This window comes from Uloborus diversus, chromosome 4 (assembly GCF_026930045.1).
Source record: "Uloborus diversus isolate 005 chromosome 4, Udiv.v.3.1, whole genome shotgun sequence".
NCBI classification, from domain to species: Eukaryota; Metazoa; Arthropoda; class Arachnida; order Araneae; family Uloboridae; genus Uloborus; species Uloborus diversus.
The window spans coordinates 174,950,377-174,973,229 of record NC_072734.1 but is presented as its reverse complement, the minus strand read 5'-3'; the positions used below and the strand labels follow the sequence as shown (position 1 = coordinate 174,973,229).

Here is a 22,853-nt window from a genome sequence, read left to right as displayed (position 1 = left end):
TAATTAGGCAATTTATACAAAGTATTAAAAATCCTATAAATACCAGCTCATAGTTCTTAAATTCCTTTTACCTTATGTCGGTTTTTCGTCAAGTGACCGAAGCAATGGTTCGGTTCAACTCGAAGATTGAACGGGAGGCAAGGTATATTCAGTAAACTGAACCATTGCTTCGGTCACTCGTCTGGTCTGCTAATTCTATATTAGCTACCAGTTTGTTTCGCACTCTTGGCTTCCGTAAGAGGTTTTCCATTTCCAGCTCAGTCACTTTCCTATGCCGGGCTGATGAGTGCTAATAAGCACGAAGCTGCAGTCCTCGGCTGGAATTGACTAAGCTGGCGGTGTATTTCATGTATTTCTGCCTTAGTCCTGGCTATAGGGCGGTACCTTACTGAATATACCTGCCTTGCCTTCAATATTCGAGTTGAACCGAACCATTGTTTCGGTCACTCGTTTGGTCAGTGCTAATTCTGCATTAGCTGCCAGTAGGTTTGGCACTCTAGGCTTAAGAGGTTTTCCACCTCCAGCTCAGTCACTCCTATGCCGGGCTGATGCGTGCTAATAAGCACGAAGCTGCAGCCCTCGGCTGGAATTGACTGAGCTGGCGGTGTATTTCACATATTTCTGCTTTAGCCTTGACTAATGGGCGGTAATTTACTGAATATATGTACCTTGCCTCGCGTTCAATCTTCGAGTTGAACTGAACCATTGCTTCGGTCACTCGTCTGGTCTGCTAATTATATATTAGCTACCAGTTTGTTTCGCACTCTTGGCTTCCTTAAGAGGTTTTCCATCTCCAGCTCAGTCACTTTCCTATGCCGGGCTGATGAGTGCTAATAAGCACGAAACTGCATTCCTCGGCTGGAAATGACTGAGCTGGCGGTGTATTTCACGAAATATTATAAGTTGCTGAGAAACATTTTTTTCCCCATTAACAACAGCTCAGTTAGTGTCTTTGAAAATGACAAAAAATGCAAAATCGAAAAATTTCAGAAGTCTATAAAATCAAAATACATTGAGATTGAAACAAAAAAATAACCAGGGGTTGCTTTTAACCACAAAATAAGGAAATATACCAAGTTTCATCAAAATCCGAGATTGTAGTTGTTAAAATCCCATTTTTGTGGTTGATTTGACATACATATATTTTAAACTATTTCAAATTAAATAGAAGCTTAAATATTTTTTTTTTTTATAATTGAGTTAGTTATTCAACACACTGTGTATTTGAGTTTTTGTCATATTTAAGAATATGGAAGTGATTGTATGATGTTTTATACTTTTTTTTTTTTTTTCCAGAATGTGGGGAGGAGGGGGGAGGGGCAGAATCCCTTAAAGTCCCCTAATGTTTTTCATTGGATAAGTTAGAGTACCGTAATTTCCGGAAGAAACGCCGCATCGGCGTAATCGCCGCACCCCCAAAAAAGTGTGTGGGGGGTAGACCTCAAGATTTAGAAAATTTTCAAGTGGCCAATGGCCACTAGACGCAAAAAACTTGGTGGCCACCAGTTTTACCGGGTTTCGAAAACAGCACTCTAGTACGAAAATGGGAGTTGGGGAGGGGGGATTTCAATTTGTATTTTTTGAACAAATATTATGAAAGTGATGCTAAAGGAATGCTAACAAGAAATATAAATTATATTAATCACGGAAATATAAGAGGCATTGGGTGAAGGTTGGGAGCTCCTGAAGCAAATGGTTCATTCCACCCATTTTAAAGTTTCATAAGAAAAAAAAATCATTAAACCAAAAATAAAGTAGTGTAGACAGTACCATGGTCCCACAGTGAAAAAAAGAATTTCCCATTAAAACAATAACAAATTCCTTGAAAATCTTTTTGTAAATCATTGCAAATACCATTGCAGTAAAAATCAACATGCACTTTTCAGGTAACTAGTTTAATGAAAAGAATTAATTGTAAGAAAATTATCACGAAGGGAATAGAAAAAATATTAGATAAACCTATGATTTGAATTTTTTCAATAATTAAGGTTATTGTTTTTTTTTTTTTTTTGTCATAAAGATATTTAACTACACACCTCCTCCAGTAATATACAATTTGTCATTTACCAAGAATATATTTCCAAAAAAAAAAAAATCTTTTTGCATTATTTGAACTAAGAGTATGACCAAACATGGCGACTACGTTCCATACGCAGCGTCGCCATGTCATAATGACTAAGAAAGGAAAACGATCAAAGGACTGGATATTTGGCTTATATTTTAATCTGATGCAATTGATGATTAAAAAATTACAATAGTTATTCGAATAAATAGAAACTAGCCCCGGATGTTTAAACGATTTTCAATGGAACGTATTCCTAATCGATCGCGAGTATTAGCGTCCACATTACAGCAGAAATATAAGATATAGTTTATAGAAATATAGTTTTTTTTCTTTCTATTTTTAATGATGCACAGGATTTTTAATGAAAAACAGGATTTATGGGACAACATGGAACAGGAACATTGACTATGGCAAAGGAGTGATAAAACGGGATGGGGGGGGGGGGGGCTTTGAGCAGTCAAAAACAAGTTGCCTTTTCCAGTTTTAAATTAATTTGTTTGTTTTCCTATTTGACGATTTTCAGAATAAAGGCTGTTTGAGTTAATTGGGAATCAAATAGGATCGGAACGACCTTCGACGGTTTATGTAAAAAAAAAAAAAAAACATACACTATGGTGTGTCTTTTTTCTTTTTTTTTCATACTTTCAGAACAATATTTAAAGCAAAACATAAAACTGTTTTGGAAAGAGAATTTAAAAAAAGTACAGGGTTCATACACTTTTGGTAGTAAAAAATTCCCTGGCTTTTCTAGGTTATTTTTTAGAAAATTCCAGGTAACTCACTTCATTCAAAATTAAGTTTTAAGTAACAATATTTTCAAAATAGTCAAAACTGTTCAAAGTAGCAATGCGTAAGAACTGAAACTGTTCCGCTTGTAAAATAAAAAAAAATAAAACAAAAAAATAGCGATTTTTTTTTTAAAATTCTGTCACAGTTTAAGCTTTTTTTTTTAAAACATTTTGTTCAAAATTGTTTTTATTTGTTTACCATTTGTTAAAAACAAAGTACTTTCAACTTATTTTAACGTTTCTATGATGCCACATGTCATGCATACTAGCATTTTGCTGTAATCGGCAGCAATCTTTCTCCGCTATTGGTTTACGATTCTTCTTTTTATTTTCGTATTAGTATGTAACACAAAACATATTGAGCAAAGTACAAAGTTATTTTTCAGTATAAATGTGATTAACTTTGTTGCGTCGGTTGGCATACCATATAATGCATTCTAACAAAAGTCAACATCCGTCGATCATAGGTCAATGCCAATAATCTTTTTTTTCCTTTTGTATATAAAAGATGCTTGCATTAAAATTAAAAATTTTCTTTTTTGCACATTTACTTTCAATAGACATTGCTTTCAATAGACATTGAGATAAACATCTAATTATGTTTTTGTAAATTTTGTCCACTTCCATCTCACAAACGACCAAATATGGCGACTAAGTAAAAAATTTAAGATAATGAGTAGATTTTTGAATTTGTAGCATAAAAGTAGTTATAAATAATAATTTATCCTTAAAAAACTACAATTATAAGACAAAATAGTCAGTTTTTAGCACATAAGCGTCTAAATCAATTAGAATAAAAAAAATGTTATAAAGATAAAATTTTGCATTTTTCCAGAAAAAAATTACGAATTACCCAGAAACAAAGGGCACATTTTGCGTTGTTATCAATAGTTCGCATTGCAATAAATATCCAATGCCATTTTCGGAAACTTAGGCACTTAAAAAGTCTTGTGTACTGCCATCTTGGAAATGACCAAATATGGCGGCTACGACAAAAATTAAGAAATAATTTTTTGAATTTGTAGCATGAAAACAATTTAAAAATAGTAAATCTTCCTGAAACTACAATTCTGTTGAAAAGTTTTTAGCACATTTGCGTCCAAGGCAATGAGGATAAAATTAAGTTTTAAGAACAAAATTTTTCATTTCTCAAAAAAATTACATATTTAAAATAAAATTAAAAAAAAAAAACAAGTTGTGGCACATTTTGCGTTGTTTTAATTAGTTTGCAGCTAAAGAAAACATCCAATTCCGCTTTGTTTTTGGAAACTTAGGCATTTAAGCATTTGTGTCTACTTCCATCTTATGAATGACCAAATATGGCGACTACGTTTCAATCGTAGCTGAAAAGAATTTTCGATTAAAAAAACGATTTTCCCAATTGACCCTACTATCCGCAGGCTTGTGCTTTAGAAGCAGGAAAATGTTCTTCTCCCATTAAATTTGTGCGTTATTCCTGTTCACCCTAGGAAATTTTTTCTTTGGAACTATTGAGGGGCAAAAATGGCGTCCACGGAAGTTTTTTTTTTGGGGTCGCCTTTTTTATTTTATTGCCAGCGTCATTTTGCCTCAAAACTTTTACATTTTTTTTCTTTCAGGAAACATCGATAAAAACGAAGATTAGAACTTAAGGTACAAAATTCCCTGGGGAAAAAAAATTTGGGGGGCAAAATTTGAAATTTCCCTGACATTTTTAACTATGTCGTTTTCCCTAACAATTCCAGCTATTTTCCTGTGTATTATCCGCGGACGGCCTAGAATCTGCAGGTTCTAAAATGGGCCTGAAGAAAGAAAAAAGCTTCGTATAATCGGAGGGGGTGTATAATACGAAGTAAAAAAAATAAAGTTTGAATTTAATATACCATTTGAGCAACTAAACTTTTTTTGGGGGGGGGTCGTCTTTTTTATTTTATTGCCAGCGTCATTTTGCCTCAAAACTTTTACACTTTTTTTTCCCCCAGGAAACATTAATAAAAACAAAGATTAGAACTCAAGGTACAAAATTCCCTGGGAAAAATTTTTTTGGGGGCAAAATTTGAAATTTCCCTGCTTTTTCCCTGACATTTTTAACTATGTCATTTTCCCTGACAATTTCAGGTTTTCTCGGAGCGTACGAACCCTGTAAATTTAATAACCATATTTTTCTGCGTATTATCCGCGGGCGGCCTATAATCTGCAGGTTCTAAAATGGGCCTGAAGAAAAAAAAAGCTTCGTATGATCCGATGCGGTGTATAATACGATGTAAAAAAATAAAGTTTGAATTTAATATACCATTTGAGCAACTAAACTAAAAACGTGAAAAGGTAATTACTTTGAAGGCATAATCAAAATTTATCTGAAATATAATCTAAAATATAATGATTTCTTCTTGAAATCATGATTAAAGTACGCTAATTACTTTAAAAACAGAGTCAAGACAAAGGAGCAAACGGTCTAATCTTGTGCAAATGGCTTCCTAATTCACTGTATTCTTGCTTTTTTTACATGGCCTGAATCGCGTAAGAGGAACATTCAAGCAACGTAAAATAACCAACATACAGGCAGGCAGTAAGAAAGGACATGCAAGCTTTGTAAAATAAACAACATTCGGTCGGAGTACGGTCTCTATCCGTGAATCCTTATTGTACTGATGCATCTGTGGAGTGGTGTGGAATTCTTTTCTTGGGATCTAAAATAAAAATAACCCCCAAAAAAGTTGGCGACTGTAGAAATTTTTTGGGGTCGCCAATTTTGTAAACTGAGTCGCCACGTGGCGAGTGGCGACCGTAAATCTTGACCTTTAGTGGGGGGAAAGAAAAATGCTCAGAATCGCCGCATCACCGTAATCGCCGCGGCTAAAATTCCCGTGAACCATTATTATTAAGACACTTTAGACAACATAAAAAAGTAGAAAAAGCACGCTTTTGGAACAAAATGATATATAAAAAGTAGATTAAAGTTTTGGATGATAAGTACGTATACATATTAAACAGAAAAAAAATCCACAACCTACCTTTTTATCCATAAGTTAATCACAACTAAGCAAAAACAGCATGAAACATTGAAATATCAAAAGAGAACATTTATTACACATAAAGCAATCAATAAATCATAAAATAAATACAAAACTATAAATAAATATTGATCATTTTCATCAAAATCCTTCAAAGTCTGATTCTTCACTATCAGTGACAAAAAGATAATTACATAACAGTTCATCATCAATATCACAATCATCTACATCATCACTTTCATCCCCATCACTATCGTTTTCAACACTTGATGAGGGCGAGCTTTTATCATAAATGCCTGCCGCGGTAAAACCCGACAGGATCGCCGATACCTTTACAGCGTCCCAGGCATTATTCACCCATTGGGCAACTTCCTCATAAGTTGCGGAGCGCATCTTCCCGGTTTTCGTAAATGTATGGAGGCCGTCACTCATCCACTTTTCCCACTGCTTGCGAATTTCCCCCTTGAACGCTTTATTGACTGAAATGTCTAGTGGTTGCAAAACCTTCGTCAACCCGCCAGGGATTATACCTAAACTGGTTGACAGTTTCTTACAGTGGATTTTAACGGAATCCATTAAGTGGGAGCGCATCGAATCCATTATTAGTAACCCCTTGGGTTGAAAAAATGAGCCTTTCCGGCGCTGATACACTCTTTCGAGCCACCGGTGCATGATGTCCTCGCACATCCACCCTTTTTCATTCGCGCAGATTTCTACGCCGGAAGGGAAATTCCCTTTTGGAAGTGTCTTCCGCTTAAAGATGAGGAGCGGCTTCAACTTTTCTCCGTTAGCCGCACAAGCTAACACGCACGTGAAGGCCGTTTTTTCATGGCCTGTGGTCGTTATAGGCACAGTTCGTACCCCTGTTCGATCCACGGTCTTATTTGGTGGACAGTCGAAGGTCAGGGGTACTTCGTCCATGTTGAAAACTTGTGAGGGAAGAAGTTGATTTTCCTCAATTCTTTCCCGCACATAGCTTAAGAAAGTTTCTTTCTTTTCCTCCCAATCGCTTGGCAGCTTTTGCCCGACAGTCGTTTTGGCACGCACCGAAATTCTTTTACGCCGCATAAATCGGTAGCACCAGCACGGTCCCCCAACAAAATTTTCAAGATTCATTTCGCGAGCTAAGACTTTCGCGTGCAGTCGTATCCTGATTGTCGATACTGGCAATCCATCTTCTCGCTGCTTCATAATCCATGCCTCCAGTGCGTCCTCCAATGCAGGCCACTTGACGGTGCCGGTTCTTTTCGCCCTTTTTAATTTAGGCATCCTCTCCAAATCTTTTTTCTCTCCTCGCCACCGGCGAACACACCGCTCGTCGACTTCAAATTCTCGTGCGGCAGCTCTATTCCCGATAACTTCCGCTCGGGAAACAACACTCAACTTAAAGCTAGCGGTGTAGCTTTTGTAGCGCTTGGGAGCCATAACTTAAGCAAAGCAAGAGCAAGAAAATCAAAATATAGCAAAAAAGAAGAACGTTGCACGTGTCGCAATGGAGAATCGAGGAAAAAATCGCCGAGACAAGTTTCCACAGTGTTGCCAATTCTTCAAAATAAAAGTTTCCAGAAAAGCAGCGCAAGGCATATAAGTCGTGCGTTAAATAATTTTAAAAAAATAAATGGCTCACTTTTGAACGCTGTTTTTCAGTATAAAAAAATACTTTAGATCATTTGTTTCCAAACTGGAAAAAGAAAAAGATCTTCAAATTTCGGAAAATATCCGGTCAAAGTAGCAGTTAAGAAATTTTAGATCGCCATCTGTTGCAAAAAGGAGCTTGTTTGGCGAGTTTTAACCGGATCTGGTAATCCTAACAAAAACGAAGTAGAGAAAAGACAAAGGATGGCAAGATGCCAAGTGCAGGGAAACGTTGAGATCGGTGTTTTTCGTCCTTGAACGTCGGATTCGTGCTTGCGTTAGCGATTTAGAAACGGGAGGGAAGAATGGCTGAATGATAAACTGAGCGGCATGAAAAAAAAAATGTTGATCACAATCGCCGCATTGGTAGAAACGCCGCACTTCATAAAATTTAACTTTTAAACACGTAAGCGCCGCGGCGCGTCTACCGGAAATTACGGTACATATTCATGATCATTTAAAAAAAAAATCATGAATTTTAAAACTGACCCTCTTGTTGAAAACCAGAATTTTGCCAACACCTTTTTTTTGAAAAAAAAATTCAATATTTTCAATTTTCTAATTTTTTTTTTTTAAATTGTGTAAACTAAGATTTTTAAGATATTTTTTATCAACATGTTCAAAGTCTTCCTATTTTGTGTAAAAATTTTCAAAAAGATTATAGCATTAGTTATCAAGAAATAATTTATTTTCATAAACAATAACACCTCAGTTTGAGTGACTCGAAAATGACAAAAAAATGTAAAATCGCCAAATTTCAAAAGGCTATAAAATCAAAACGCATTGATATTGAAAGAAAAAAAATTAGGGGGTTGCTTGTAACCATAAAGGGATGAAGTATACCAAGTTTGATCAAATTCCGAGACGGTGGGTGTTAAAATCCCATTTTTGTGGTTGATTTGACATGGAATGACCCAGTCGAGAAAAAAAATGGCAACAAATCTTTATTTTCAATGTGTTTATTCATACTAATTTAAATTGAGCTCCTTAACAAACGATAAGTTTTCGATTTGATTCTGTTGTTCCATTAGGCTTAAAAATGCATATTACTTTTTTTCCCGGTGCTTTCACAGCCTTGGTTTTTTTTTTTTTTTAATTTGAAAGAATCAGCACTTGGTATTTTTCACAGGCTTTCTTGTAGGACTTAAATCATGAAAATTGGATAATTATTTTGAGTAGAAAGAGCTATTTAATTCCATTTTCGGGTCCTAAAATTAAAATTCGAAAGGTTCGGTATTTTTTAATGTTTAAACCCCCCTCCCACCTCGTTCCTTCTCTTGTGCCCATGTGCATCCCTGCCAAATTTGGCCAAGATCCGATGTAAACTGCAGATTTGTATAGAAAACATACATACACACATATATTCTCTGTTTTATTCATATAAATTATGGTATTCATGCTTTAAAAAATATCATAAGGAAAATATTCATGTATAAAAGTTACAAAATTATTGAATTTAGTTTTAGAATTAGGAAATCACTCTTTTTTGTACTATCAAAGTAAGCATTGTATTGTCAAACTCATTTATAGCGAGCACAAATCGACAACAGTACATACTGTTTACAACAGAGTGCTCGTAAAAGACAAATTTGTGCAAAAAATTAGAATAATTCACACATATTAATTTTTTTCTTTTAAAAGAATTTCTCTGCAACACCAAAGATTTTTTAAAATTTGCTTTAAACTGTCTTTATGTCTCTTTCTTGCATTATTGTTTTCAAAGAACTCTCTTGTTCCATAACACATGATCATTTGCACCCCAGTCTTCAAAGTTTTCCTTTGCATCAAAAGCCAGTTAGTACATTGAAGGTTGTCGAGCTTTCTCAAGTTTCAGAAAAGTTCACGCGTCTTTAGAAAAATTTACTTGAGTCCACTATTACTCCTGGCCTTAGCCCTGGCTTAAGGGTTGGTAACTTACTGCTTATACCTAAGTTTGGCCTTCAGTTTACGAGTTGAACCACACCTTGGCTACGGACTCTTACTGATGAGACAAATTTGATTTGTCTACCAGTTTGATGTTTCACTGAGATGACATCTGCCTTCAGCTCAGTTATTTACTATTCCAGACTCATGAGTCCATAAGAAGAACAAAACTGCAGTCTCTGGATGTGATAACCGAGCTGTCTGTATTTTGCATGTAGTTCTGCCTTAGCCCTTTTTGTAATTGTTATTACAATTAATATACAATATACTGATACATAATATACAACACAATGTAATATCGTGTTGGTAACTTACTGCTTAAGCTTCGAGTTGATTTTCTAATAATGACTCTTCTGTGTCTTATTAAAAAAAATTTGTTGTGATGTTTTTCTACGATTTAATATAGCATTGTCATAACTGAGCATGTTCTAAATTCATGATGTAGCGTTTAATAGCATTTTTTTTATTTTCATTTAGATGGTCGCAAAAGGAAAAGATGCCTCAGACCTATTTCCAGCTGTAGTGAAAAATGTTGTATCCAAAAACATTGAAGTACGAGTTCATTTTTTTTAATTTAATTATTTTACAATAATTTTGCAGCAAAGAAATATCTAAATAATGTTTTTACATTTTTAGGTTAAGAAACTTGTGTATGTCTATCTTGTAAGATATGCCGAGGAACAGCAAGATTTAGCTCTTCTATCAATAAGTACCTTTCAAAGAGCTTTAAAGGTATTAATTTTTATATGTGTGTGTGTAGTAATAACGCTCTTAAACAACTTCCAATTGACTGATGTAGTTGTAAAATGATGTATAAATGAAGAAAAGACCTACAGTCAAAACTTTCTATTAAATGTTTTGAATATAACTAATACAGATTTATGGAGAGCAATATTATTTTTTTTAAATGTAGTAATAATGCAGGGTGGTCTTTTAATTAATCTACAGTTTGAAAATGAAATAACTTTGCAGAGACTCACTAGATGGCTCTGCTAATTAATGCAGTGGCGGAGACTACAAAAGGAAATAGTTTCACGCCATTATGAAACTGTCTCCCAAAGTGCGATATTCAACTGAAGACCGTATATTCATTGTCAAAATTGGTATTTATGTGGTGAAGAGTGTTTGATATTATTAACTGTGTTTGGAGCCTGGGTTATTGCTTACCAAAACCCGAACAACCATCCTGGGGTATTGCATTGGCCATCGTGTTCACAGGATATAAAACCGTGGGACTTCTATCTTTGGGGTCTCATGAACAACCTAGAGTAAACAAAGAAGCCAAATGACCTCAATAGCTTCAAGAAGTCCATAACTGACTCAGTTGCAAGTGTTAAAAAAGAACACTTGAACAAGTTCCTGGTGACTTCATAACTAGGTGGCGCCACTGTATTGCCTCTGAAGGTTCTCATTATGAAAGCTTTCTGATTTATTTTTCTTTTTGATGTTCATTTCAATAAAAAAAGTTTTTATTGAGTGCTATCTGTAACAATTCTTGTGTTATTTCAGTTTAAAGTTGTAGGTTAATTAAAAGACGCCCTGTATATTATTACACAGCATTTCAATGAAAAAACTAAAAAAGTTTCAAATAGGGTTGGCAAGGTTTTGGACCTTGCCGGTAAAAACCACGGTAAAAGCGATGGTTTTTACCATCCAGACCAAAACTATATTTTGTGAGAAAATATCAAAAACAGAACGAAATGTGTCAAAGTTATGGTTTATATTGAATATTTATTCAATGGTGCACATTCAAATATAAATATATGTATATAGCTAATTTATACAGCTGATTCTAATCTAGTTACATCGAAGTGGAATTTTTCATTAAAAATTTCAATTTGTACACATGAGTTTTTTTTTCATAATAATAACCAAATTTTTCGACATTTACTCATGTGTGCAAAAGAAAGTGTTCAAAATATAGTGCAATAATTGACTTAAATGCAATAAATGACACCTTTTTGTAGTTACAAAATGTATTATATTAAAAATATGAATTTAAAACTGAAATTGCTCAAGTTTGAAAATATAAATGCCAGGGGTCTGTCCAGGACTTTTCACAGGGTCCGTTTTTTGTGAAAAAAAAAATAATAATTTTGTGAAAAATGAATTAATTTTGTAAAAATCAAATAATTTTGCAAAAAAAAAAAAATGTTAAATCGAAATTTTAGAATTTAGAGTGGGTACAAACTGCATCATTTAAACTTAAAGTAGTGTTTTCCTCTTCTATGTTGAGAATATCATTCTGGGGTGTTTTTCTAGTATTTGGCAGGGCGGCATCGCTCTCTCAAGTATAAATATTTATCTATCATTCTGCATTATGTTAAATTAAACTAGAAATATTTCTTTATGGTATTTAAAATAATTGTAACAAAAAAATTCAGACAAGGGTTCAGCATTTAACTGTTCGACCCAACACACTCTTAAAAAGCACAGAATTTCGTTTAAAACTTATAAATTCCATGATTTCAACAAAAATAAATAGATATTTTATTTGTTTACCTTTTAACAAGACATAGTAAACATCAAAAATTTGAAAAATCGGGTTCCCATAGCGGATGTAAAGAGATCGCAATTCTCAAAGTGAAGGCATCAAAAGTATAAAAATGGCTTGTAAAAGAAATATTTCTGATAAAATTATTTTTAAATTGCATTTTAGAGTCCTATGATAAACATATCATTAATATCTGTGGACACAGTTGAAGCAAAAATAAAATTAAACCATCGATTCAGCATTTTAATTTTTGACTCCTAAAGAAAATGGAATTTTGCTTTAAAAACTTGAAATGCGTGTTCTAGCAAAAATAGAGACTTTTCATTTATTTGCATCCTAATAAAGCGAAGTTAGCTTGAAAAAAGAACCAAATATGATTCTTATATCGGATGTTAAAAGATTGTATTTTTCAAAATGTAGACATTTAAAGAAAAAAAACGGCAAGTAAAACAGTTTATTTAAAGTTAATCATCCTTGTTAGCATCGAAAAATCAAACCCATATAATTTTCTCCAAAAATAACAGTTAAACATCGCACAGCAACATAAAAATGCAAATATTTGACAAGCTGGTAAAATGATGAGAATATTTTCTAATCAAGTCATTATAAAGGTTTAACGCCAGACGCTAAATGGCGATAATTTTGAAGTTGGTAACCCTATCTGAAGCGATCATATTTTTTCCCAACCCTTACTATCCCTTTGCAGTTCTAAGTTCATTTCGCAGATACATATTATTATTATTATTGTTCATTAAATCATGAGCAGGGAGAAAAGTGCTTACCAACGCATTTTCAGAAAAGTTTACAACACCGCTGCTAATTAGCTGTGATAAAACAAACAAACAAAATTATTTAAGACTAAACTTATTTTCAGCTGTTTATTTCTTTCCAAGAAACAAACAACAAGCATTATATTGATTTGGCAGTTAGCAATTATTTATCGCTTGCAGGAGCATCGCAAGAGGGACTATATATATATATATATTTTTTTTTTTGCAAAATTAGCAGATTTTGTATAAGCTGATCCTTCTAATTTGACTTCAAAAAAGGTTCCAAAAATTATTGGTTTTATCCACGGAAATATGCCTTATTTTGCTTTCAGATTTGCTCTTTCAATAAACTACTCGTGAAAGATCCGTTCTTGTTTATCAGAATTTTGTGAAGGGTCCGTTTTGGTTGATCGGATTTTTGTGAAGGGTCCGTTAACGGACCCAAATATCCTCTGACCAGACCCCTAAGTGCATAAATTTAATAATCAATTTACTGTTCTTTAATCTATGATTTAAAAAAGCGTTTTTGTTAAAACATCAGGTAAAACTTATACGCAGAAACCATTTTAAAAATTAAGCCTTTTCTTTTTGCACCTGAATATTTCACATTTTGTAGCATTCCTTTGAGTTATAAATGGAACTGAAATTTGTTGTCTTGATAGTGTTATGAATTTCCTTTCGTAACTCTACCAACTGTTACATAAGGAAGTTTTTGTAAAATAGAGTTATTGGCAATTTTTTAAAGTTAAATATGTTTTACATGAATATTTTGGAAAAAAATATATTCAAAAACTCGTAAGTAAAACTTATTGATATTTATATTTGTGCATCACAAATATTGCAGTAAATGCAAATTGATTAGCTTGTATACCTTTAGCTTAGCATACTTTTGGACAGTTTTAGACAGTAAAAACTACCTGCCCTGTCCTAAGCCAGTCCAAAATCCATTCCTGGTTTCAAGGGAATATTCATAACTTGCTTCCTTGTCCTGTATTTTTTTCTGGTGATATATAATATAGAGTAAAAACTAAAATTTACCATTATGCTTTTGTTTACTCTAATTTTATTTCATCAATCAGGGAGGGTGCTTACCTTTTTGTGACATTTTAGGTAATTCAAGATTCTTTGTTTGTAGGAGGAAAATCTAGATCTTCTGATTTTATCATTGGAAAGCGTCAGAGTTTTCAATCTTTCGTTCTAGCCTCACTATTCATTTTTGAAGTTCATATAGTAATTAGAGCTGTCATGTATAATTTTTGGACAAAATGTAGGCAAGCTTGTACTAAGGCAATTTCTTTTTGTTCTCTAAGAAAAAACAAGGGAACAAAAAATAAAATGGGTTATGTTATTTTGCTTAGACAGTGTTCCATATTTTTGAGTTATGGTCGCAATTACTCCTGTTTTATATAATATTTAAGTACATCTTGCTAAAGTGCAATATGAAATTACTTTTTAAAACTTTCAGTACTGATTTGATGTCCTCCCATCTTTGGTGCCCTGTGCCTGTGCCCCATAAGCCTATACCTTAATCTGGTCCTGAAGATGACCAATGAATACAAGTTGAATGCTCAATATGTTTCTCTTTTATTTTTCAGAATAAATAATGTGTTTACTTATATTTTAGATTATTAGTAATGGTAATTGTTGCAGGTTTAACTATATTAGAGTGCAGGTTTGCAAAATTGACATTTTTATAAAAATGAAGAAAGTTTTAAGACGATTCTCTTACAACGAACATTCCGTTACAACAAAATGTTTTATCGGTCCCTTGGGAGTTCATTGTAATGGGATTTCACTGTATATGAATCATACTTAAACATCTTTACTGGTTTGAAAAATAAAAATATTGTTACTGTATCTAATAGTATAAAACCTTTTTTTTAATTTATATGTATGTGATGTTCTAGGATCCTAATCAGTTGATTAGAGCTAGTGCTTTAAGAGTTTTATCCAGCATACGCGTTCCAGTGATAGTACCTATAATGATGCTAGCAATTCGAGATGCTGTGAATGATATGTCTCCGTACGTGAGGAAAACTGCAGCTCATGCCATTCCTAAATTATACAAGTAAGAAAATTTATGACATGTAATATTTATATGCTGAGCCACCTGTACTTGAGTTCAAGATCTGGATCACTCACATTTCTCAGATTCAATTTTATTTAAATACTTCACTAATATTTATTTATTTGTTATGTATTGCCACATATTTCTTCTAATCAGTTTTAATGTGGTTCAATGATGTGCAATTGCTTAAAGGGGTATTCTAGTCTAGAAATTCAAAAAAATTGATTTTTTTCCCCTTCATATTCTCAGAGTTTAGACCTTTAAGAATAAGTTTCTAAGAAGATTTATGAAAATTCAAATTATTTGTGGAGTTACAGTTAATTTTGTTGCAATAACTCTTTTGCTGAAATGAGACTGCAAACTCTAAAAGCGTTTTTCTTGAAACTTTTTTTTTCAATACGGTTGACAAGATATCTCAAGTTCTAATACATCGATTTACTGAAATTTGGTACAGACTTTCTTACCAAATATATCAAAATTGTCCCCACATGTGGTTTTTGAAATTTTTGATTTTTATTATTTAAAAAAAAAACACTAAAATTCAAAAAAGGAGCCAAAAAATGAACTTTTTTTTCTCAAAAAGACGGCATTTTGTGGGAAAAAAAATTCAAATTGGCTACGTCCAAACAATTTTACATCCTTGTTTAGTAAGAATTAACCTTAACTTTATGTTTCAGATCACCTGGAGGATTGGAATCATGTCAACCAGGAGACTCCCCCCCCCCCCCCCCGCTTTTTTAGAGTCCCCACTTTGCTAGTCTCCTCCAACTACAATTTTGAATTTTTTTTCAACTATTATGCATTTTTATACTTTTAAAGTATTAATAAAAAACTCATAAAAATGGATAGTGAAATTAGATGCTGTTTTTTTTTTTCTATTACGCCTGTAAAATCACCTTAAAATTAAGCCTCTAGACTAGAATACCCCCTTAAAAAAATAAATTACTTGGTTATTGTATTTTTCCTTGAATCACAAACTGGTAGGTCAAATTAAATAATTTAAAATATAAATTATATTTCTTTTACCCAGCATTCAATTTCCTGTAAATTTGTGCAACAGGGATAAGGAATAAATTTATTCAGATTGCATTACAGGACAAGTTAATGATAGTTGATTTTAAATTGATATTATTCCCAAATACCATTTTGATTTAAGTAGGTCTTAATCTCTTGAATCGTGCAGGGGACTCCTTGGGCTTGATGAATTTGCTTATTTGCTTTGGAATTTGCGTGTCAATTTCAAAATTGCTGTGTTTAGTTTGAATAATTCTCAAGCTTACATGTAGCACTGTGAATTTTCTTGATCCAAATACAATATGCTGATAAAACATTTGGTATGATTACAAAGTGCACCAATTGCTGTTTTTTATTTTAGTTTGGACATTGAGCAAAAAGATCAACTAATAGAAGTACTTGAGAAACTTCTTTCTGATAAAACAACAGTAAGTAGAATATATGTGTTGCATGTTACATGTCAGGCTATGGTTTTTATATATTTTACGATGTAATTCTCTATATTTACCTAATACTTGTAGTCTTAATGTGGGTAATAATTCTTATGTGTGTAGAAAAATGTTATGGTATTATAAATGTTAATGATAATCTAAACCTTTTACTATTTTTTGTATAGGCAACAAACATCCACATTCAGATGTTATATTTTAAATCTTAATCAAATTTTGGTATCAGTATTTGGGAAAGCTGTTTGTATCATTTTACTTATTTCTAGATTTTTCTTCTGAATTTTATTCACATTTTTCATAATAAACTGACTCTTTCCTGTAGCCCAACCGTAGGAAATAATTTAAATCGTAATTAAAAACCTTTTTTGTTAAAAAGGTGTAAATCAACACTTTTCATAAGTTGACTTATGCCCTTTCAACAAAAACTGATTCAACTTTTAATAAATTAATTGAAATTTTCAATATGCAAATAGAGTACTTGAATCTCTGATTAGGTATCCTGCTCTTCCACGAGAAACATAAAAATTTAAATGTCAAGTGTTATAAATCCTAAGATTTCCGCTAGTTTGTTGTTTTGGTATCAGTATTTGGGAAAGCTGTTTATATCATTTTACTTGTTTCTAGAACTTTCTTTTGAATTTTATTCGTGTTTTTCATAATAAACTGGACTTTCCTGTAGCCCAATCATAGGAAATAATTTAATCATAATTGAAAATCTTTTCTGTTAAAAAGGTATAAGTCAACACTTTTCAAAGGTTGACTTATGCCCTTTCAGCAAAAACTGATTCAACTTTTAACAAATTAATTGAAATTTTCAATATGCAAATAGAGTACTTGAACCTCTGATTAGGTATCCTGCTTTTCCGCAAGAAACATAAAAATTTAAATGTCAAGTGTTACAAATCCCATGATTTTTTGCTAGTTTGTTGTACCTACTGTTGAAATTCTCATTCCAGTAAAAGTGAAAGTTATATAAATTAAAATTTAATGCTTAATTGTTATAATGTCAATAAACCACAAATAGTGAGCTTGCTATGTTTATTAACCTTGCTCTCAGCATGAAGTATTTCTATTTTGTTGCCCGAATATACTGTAATATAATAAATGCTCACCTATTTTTATTGAATTTTTAAAATCTGATTTCAGTTAGTCATGGGCAGTGCAGTGATGGCATTTGAAGAAGTTTGTCCTGAAAGAATTGATTTAATTCATAAAAATTATAGAAAGTTGTGCAATCTTTTGGTAGATGTTGAAGAATGGGGTCAAGTTGTTATCATGAATATGCTGATACGTTATGCACGTACACAGTTTGCTGATCCAAACAAAGACGTATGTTTCATTCTGTCCAATTTTACTTTATTTGTACTTGTTTCAAATTATTTTCAAAAATTTTATATATGGTAAAATAAATTTAGGATGACTCGAAGGAGGATGACGATAAGCCATTTTATGATTCTGAAAATTCTCACAGTAAAGAAGAGGAGGATGACAAAAGTGTAAAAAAATCATTTGTTATGGATCCTGACCATAGATTATTATTGCGAAACTGTAAACCGCTTCTTCAAAGTAGAAACTCTGCTGTAAGTATTGCTTTAACATTTTATTACACGAATAATAATTCCCTTTTATTTTGTCTGGAAATGACACATGGATGCCTCACTTGCCAAATTGACTAACTCCATAAAACAAAAAGTGGAGAAGAGTTATGAAGAGGATGGTGTTATTCTTAGGAGTAAATAGGCCCTCGTGTTATGCAGGGTTCGTACGCTCCTTCAAAACTCCTCCAATACTCCTTCATTAAGGAAATTTTCTTGAAGGGCCCTTCAAACTCCTTCATTTTGGTTTTAACTCCTTCAAAACTCCTTTTTTAGTTCAAGACAACATAATCTTCCTCTATGACAGTAACTTAAAATACTTTGATCAACAACTTAGTCCCAAGGGTGATTGTATAAGGGCAGTTTTAATGTAGTAATTTTATTATTTTTTTTTTCATAAAGATGTGATTTACAAATTGATCATAGTTACACAAAAGTTGAAGGTGAAAATATTATTAGATGACTGAAACATTTCATAAGTGATGTAAAACATGCTTAAATAGTGCTTGGCTATTTTTTCAAGTTTTACGATCATTGTTTTCCCCTCCACCTCAGCGGCAAAAGTCAGATTATCTAATTATCCTTATAAATATAATAGCCAATGATCGAGTAATGCTGACGTGATGTTATCAACAATGAAACTCGCACCGCGGTGTGATAATTTGATAATATGTTTTGATAATGTTTAAAATGCAGGGAAATGCTTTATTTTTATAGGACTGAACTGTTATACTTGTAAGATTGTCATTTTAGGAGAATGAAGAAACATAAAAATGGTCAACGAAAATTGCTATTTACTGGAGTTTAGGGTTAATCCACTGGATTTAGGGTTAAAATGTCAACTATCAAAATATCACCAAACAAGGCAACGGCTTCGTTCAAGTGTAGAAGCAATTTTCACCCGTCATACCTTGATGGGCGACTTTCTAGTTATTTAAATATTTAAAAATACATAAATATGTTATTATTATACAGACAGTTATTGTAACAATATGTTTATAAAAAATATGACATGTGACAAGAGGGGGAGTTGTGTGAAGTGTGACACTTTGTGGTAAAGGGGGAAGGGGGTCAAATATGTTGAAAAAAAGTGACATCATTTAATGACAGCCTGTCAGTACTCCTTCAAAATCTCATTTTACCCCTTCAAAACTCCTTCATTTAATTTCTGAAATTGAGTACAAACTCTGGTTATGTTTTCTGCCATCACATGGTCAGAAATGTACTGAACCAAAACTTTAATATAAATTCACATGCTAAGCATTGATAAAGCACTATTAAAGCAGAAATGAGGATTTTTTTAAAAAGTGGAGTTAATTGATTTGGCAATTGAGGCATCCATGTGTAAGTTTTGTGTTCAAGAGTCCTAAATACTGTAGCAAAATTGAAAAAAAAAAAATAATGAGATAATTCATGAACATTTTTTTGCTAAAAGCTGAATGTAAAATTTGATAAATCAAATTGTTTTTGCTTTTAAAAACAGGTGTGTGAATTTTATTTCTTTTCGGCATTTTAAATCTAAAAATATGAAACTGAACATGCAGCATATACTGACAAGTTTACATGCACGTATCTTTTCATTTACATTTCAAGGTTATTGTATTTATAAGCATAAATAAGTAGACAGTTTAGTGTACCACAATTATGCCCAAAGCATTTGGTATATTTATCAGAGCAATTTCATCACAAAGTGCAAAATTTTATGAATTGATATTTTGGAAACATTTGATTCTGCTAAAATATTCTCATTCAATAAGGAATTTATTAAATTAAACTACAGTGAAGCAACGTTTATACGTTTTTAAAGGGACTGTATGAAAAAAGCGTACGAATGAAAAAACGTATAATGGGTATAGGTTAATGTGTATTAGACTCTGCAGGGACCAATTTTAAAAACGTATAACCGATAAAAACATATAAACGAGAAACGTATAAACGATGCTTCACTGTATTTCCTGTAGGTCTTCATACTTCCTTGCATAGGTCTAAATTATGTTTGAATATAAGTTAATGTGAGGGATGATGCTCGGTTTTTTCAAAATGGTTCTTTAAAACGTTTTTCGAGAGTGTTTTTGACGTAGAAAATTGGATAAAAACCCTGAAAAATCTTTACTACAGTTAGTATTTGTTTTAGTTTCAACATATGACTGACTATTTTAACTTATCCTGATACCATTTTTTGTTAACTTTTGTTACAGGTTGTGATGGGTGTTGTGCAATTGTATTATTATTTAGCTCCTCGTGCAGAAGTAAATATTGTTGCTAAAGCATTGATTAGGTTGACTCATAGTCACAGGTATGTATTAATGTCAATTTTATGTTATTTATTAATGACTAGCTGCATTGCCCGGCTTTGCCTGGTCTACCTTGAAAATAAAAATTGGGTCAAGTGACATATATTCAACAATCAGGCTTAAATAAATAAATAAATAAAAAAAATCATGCAAAATTTCTTTCCCAAGCAAGGACGACAGATATTAAAATACATTTAAGAAATTATATCGAGAAAGATGTATTAAAAAAGCGTAACCATGGAAACACAAAATAAAATAAGTTTGAGGAATTAAAATGCGAAAGAAAATGGTTAACAATTTGAATGGAAATGAGATTTTTTGAACTTGATTTAAAAAGGCTTATAACTTTTTTTTCCTTTTGAGATACAAGCTTAGATTTTCGACCACAGGTCGAGATGGATCTGGAGTAAAAAATATTGCTTTTTCCAATGGTGTCAAAAAGAAAAAAGTGGGACAATTCTTTCACTTTTTATTGATAGATTTCATTAAAGTAGTGCCTAAATTTCAGCTAAGCCTAAAAAAATCGAGCTAAGAATGCAAATAACTCCCGCCATAATTAAGTTAGAGAATTGAAACAAATTGCGTAGAACGCGAAAAATTCTGCTCTTTCTAACGTATGCAACATTAATATGTGCAAGTAATTTTTCACCCTTATGTTCAGCAATTTGTGTGAAAACTGGGCCTAAATTGGAATTTAAAAAAAAAACTACTCATCAAAATTTTTCCCAACCGGTCTGCAAACCTTTCCGGTGCTATAAGAAAGATGCTGGGAAAATTTCAGCGAAATCGGCTGGGTAGTTCTGGAGTTTTGTGCGTTGAAACAAACAGACGCTTTTTGGAGACTTCATTTTATACTATGTAGAGATAAATTCTTAGCCTTAAATATGAGTTTAAGTTTAGATTATGTAGTATTTATAAAACCAAATTCACCAATAATTGTTTGTTTTTATTAACTTCTTGAGTTTGGTTAAAATAATCTAGAACCAACAAGTATTTCAAATCTTAAAATCTCTGTCTTCAATATTGATTTTTTATGCGTCATTTAAAATTATGGCCGTCAAAATATTATTTTTTTGGCATTTAGCTTAGCAAAGTTGTTACAATATGGGACCCCAAATCCAGAACCCTCAGGAACCGCAACCTTTCCGGATTTCGGAATTTTCCCAGACTTAAAAAATAGCTAAAATTATTGTATTGTAGGATGTTCAGCACGTTTTTCTGAGTTTTGCTTATGCTCTTGCCAAATATCTTTCTTTTTTTATATAAATCTATCTCAATGAAAGCATACTTTAATATGCTAAAAAGGGGCAGAGACAATTTGCATTGTTTATGATCCATGGATGTTATTTTTTACCCCAATACATTATATGATATGCCGAGTAGTGCAATAAATAAATCATATTCATTATAAAAATGACTTTTATATCTGTGCTTTATATTATATACTAATGAGGCATCAATCAAACTTAAAAAAGAAGCTGTAAATACTATGTTTTTAACAAGTAATAGTCAATACAACTTTAAGCATTAAAAATTAATTTTTTTAAAAAAATGGAGGGAAATGTTTTGGATTTTTTTTTTTTTTTTATTTGAGAAAAAAGGTTCCAGGTTTTTGGTCATCTAGAATTTTGGATTCTGAAATAAGGTTCCATACTTTACAATAATTGCCCTACCTTCCTTGCTCTAATCACAATTGAAGCATTTTCAACTGCTGTTTATCTATATAATTCTACAAAGTAATTTTGTTGCATTTTTAAATGAAAAAAGGACAAGTTTTAACTAAAATCACAAAAACTCCTAAATTTAACTATAGATTTCAGGTAATTAAAGCAATCAATATTATGTGGTTTCAAAGTGAAGAGCAGTTCAAAGAAGTTACTGAAAAATCAAATAAAAATTTAATTAAAGTTTTTTTTCCCCTACCTGTGATTTTATTTTTATGAGTTTTATTTGCTCATTAAAAAAGTTAATTTTATACATTCATGGAAAAAAAACTTTTTTTCTTACCAAGAAATCATTATCCTATCATTTCTATGACTTATAAAATGCTTTATTATTATTATTATTGTAATTTTATTGTGAAAGTAAAATGAAAAGGTCTAAACATATATTTTTATGATGTATGTTTATATTTCAGAGAAATACAGTCTGTTGTGCTTAGCACAATAGCTACACTTACTACACGATACAAGGTATATTTTTCTTTAATTCTAGCTTAAATTTGACTTTTGGGCCATTCCACGGAAAACGTCATTTTGTCCCTCACGTGACGCTTTATATATTTCATTAAAAATAATAATAAAAACCACTGCTTAACAAATTACAAATGAATGTGATTCCTTAAGCAAAATATTTCATCATTTCTTTTTCAAATAATTACTTTTTAATGAAATAAACGTGCGAGACAAAGTGAACTACTTTTTTGTGGAATGGCCCAATACATCAATTTTTTTCAATGGCTTAAACTATTGTTTCTCTAAGAATGAGATATGTTTCCTTTACACTAGAATATTAGCTCTCAAAATCTCCAATTTAACATTAATATATTTATAGAGTAAAAATGTTAACTAATTCATAAGTAAGGGACAAGAGCTTGACTTTCCTCTTGTCGATGTCCTGCATGTGTTGCATGCAAAAAATTAAATTTTAAACAACAAAATTGTGTGTGTGTGCTTAGTAATTAATTGTGTCAGGAACTGTTGCAAATAAGCATTTCAGTAACATAATTGATAATATCTTAAAAATGATGCAGACATTAGTTAGAT

At 32.1% G+C, this 22,853-nt stretch overlaps 1 protein-coding gene across 1 annotated transcript in view; it reads left to right on the top strand.

Annotated features, from left to right (window-relative positions):
• Positions 1-22,853, top strand: part of LOC129221004 (AP-3 complex subunit beta-2-like) — a 77,958-nt gene that overhangs the window by 13,185 nt on the left and 41,920 nt on the right. The window contains 8 exon segments of the mRNA XM_054855439.1: positions 9,882-9,956; positions 10,041-10,136; positions 14,576-14,736; positions 16,112-16,178; positions 17,346-17,528; positions 17,615-17,779; positions 19,993-20,090; positions 22,226-22,280. Coding sequence (XP_054711414.1) covers positions 9,882-9,956; positions 10,041-10,136; positions 14,576-14,736; positions 16,112-16,178; positions 17,346-17,528; positions 17,615-17,779; positions 19,993-20,090; positions 22,226-22,280 — 900 coding nt within the window.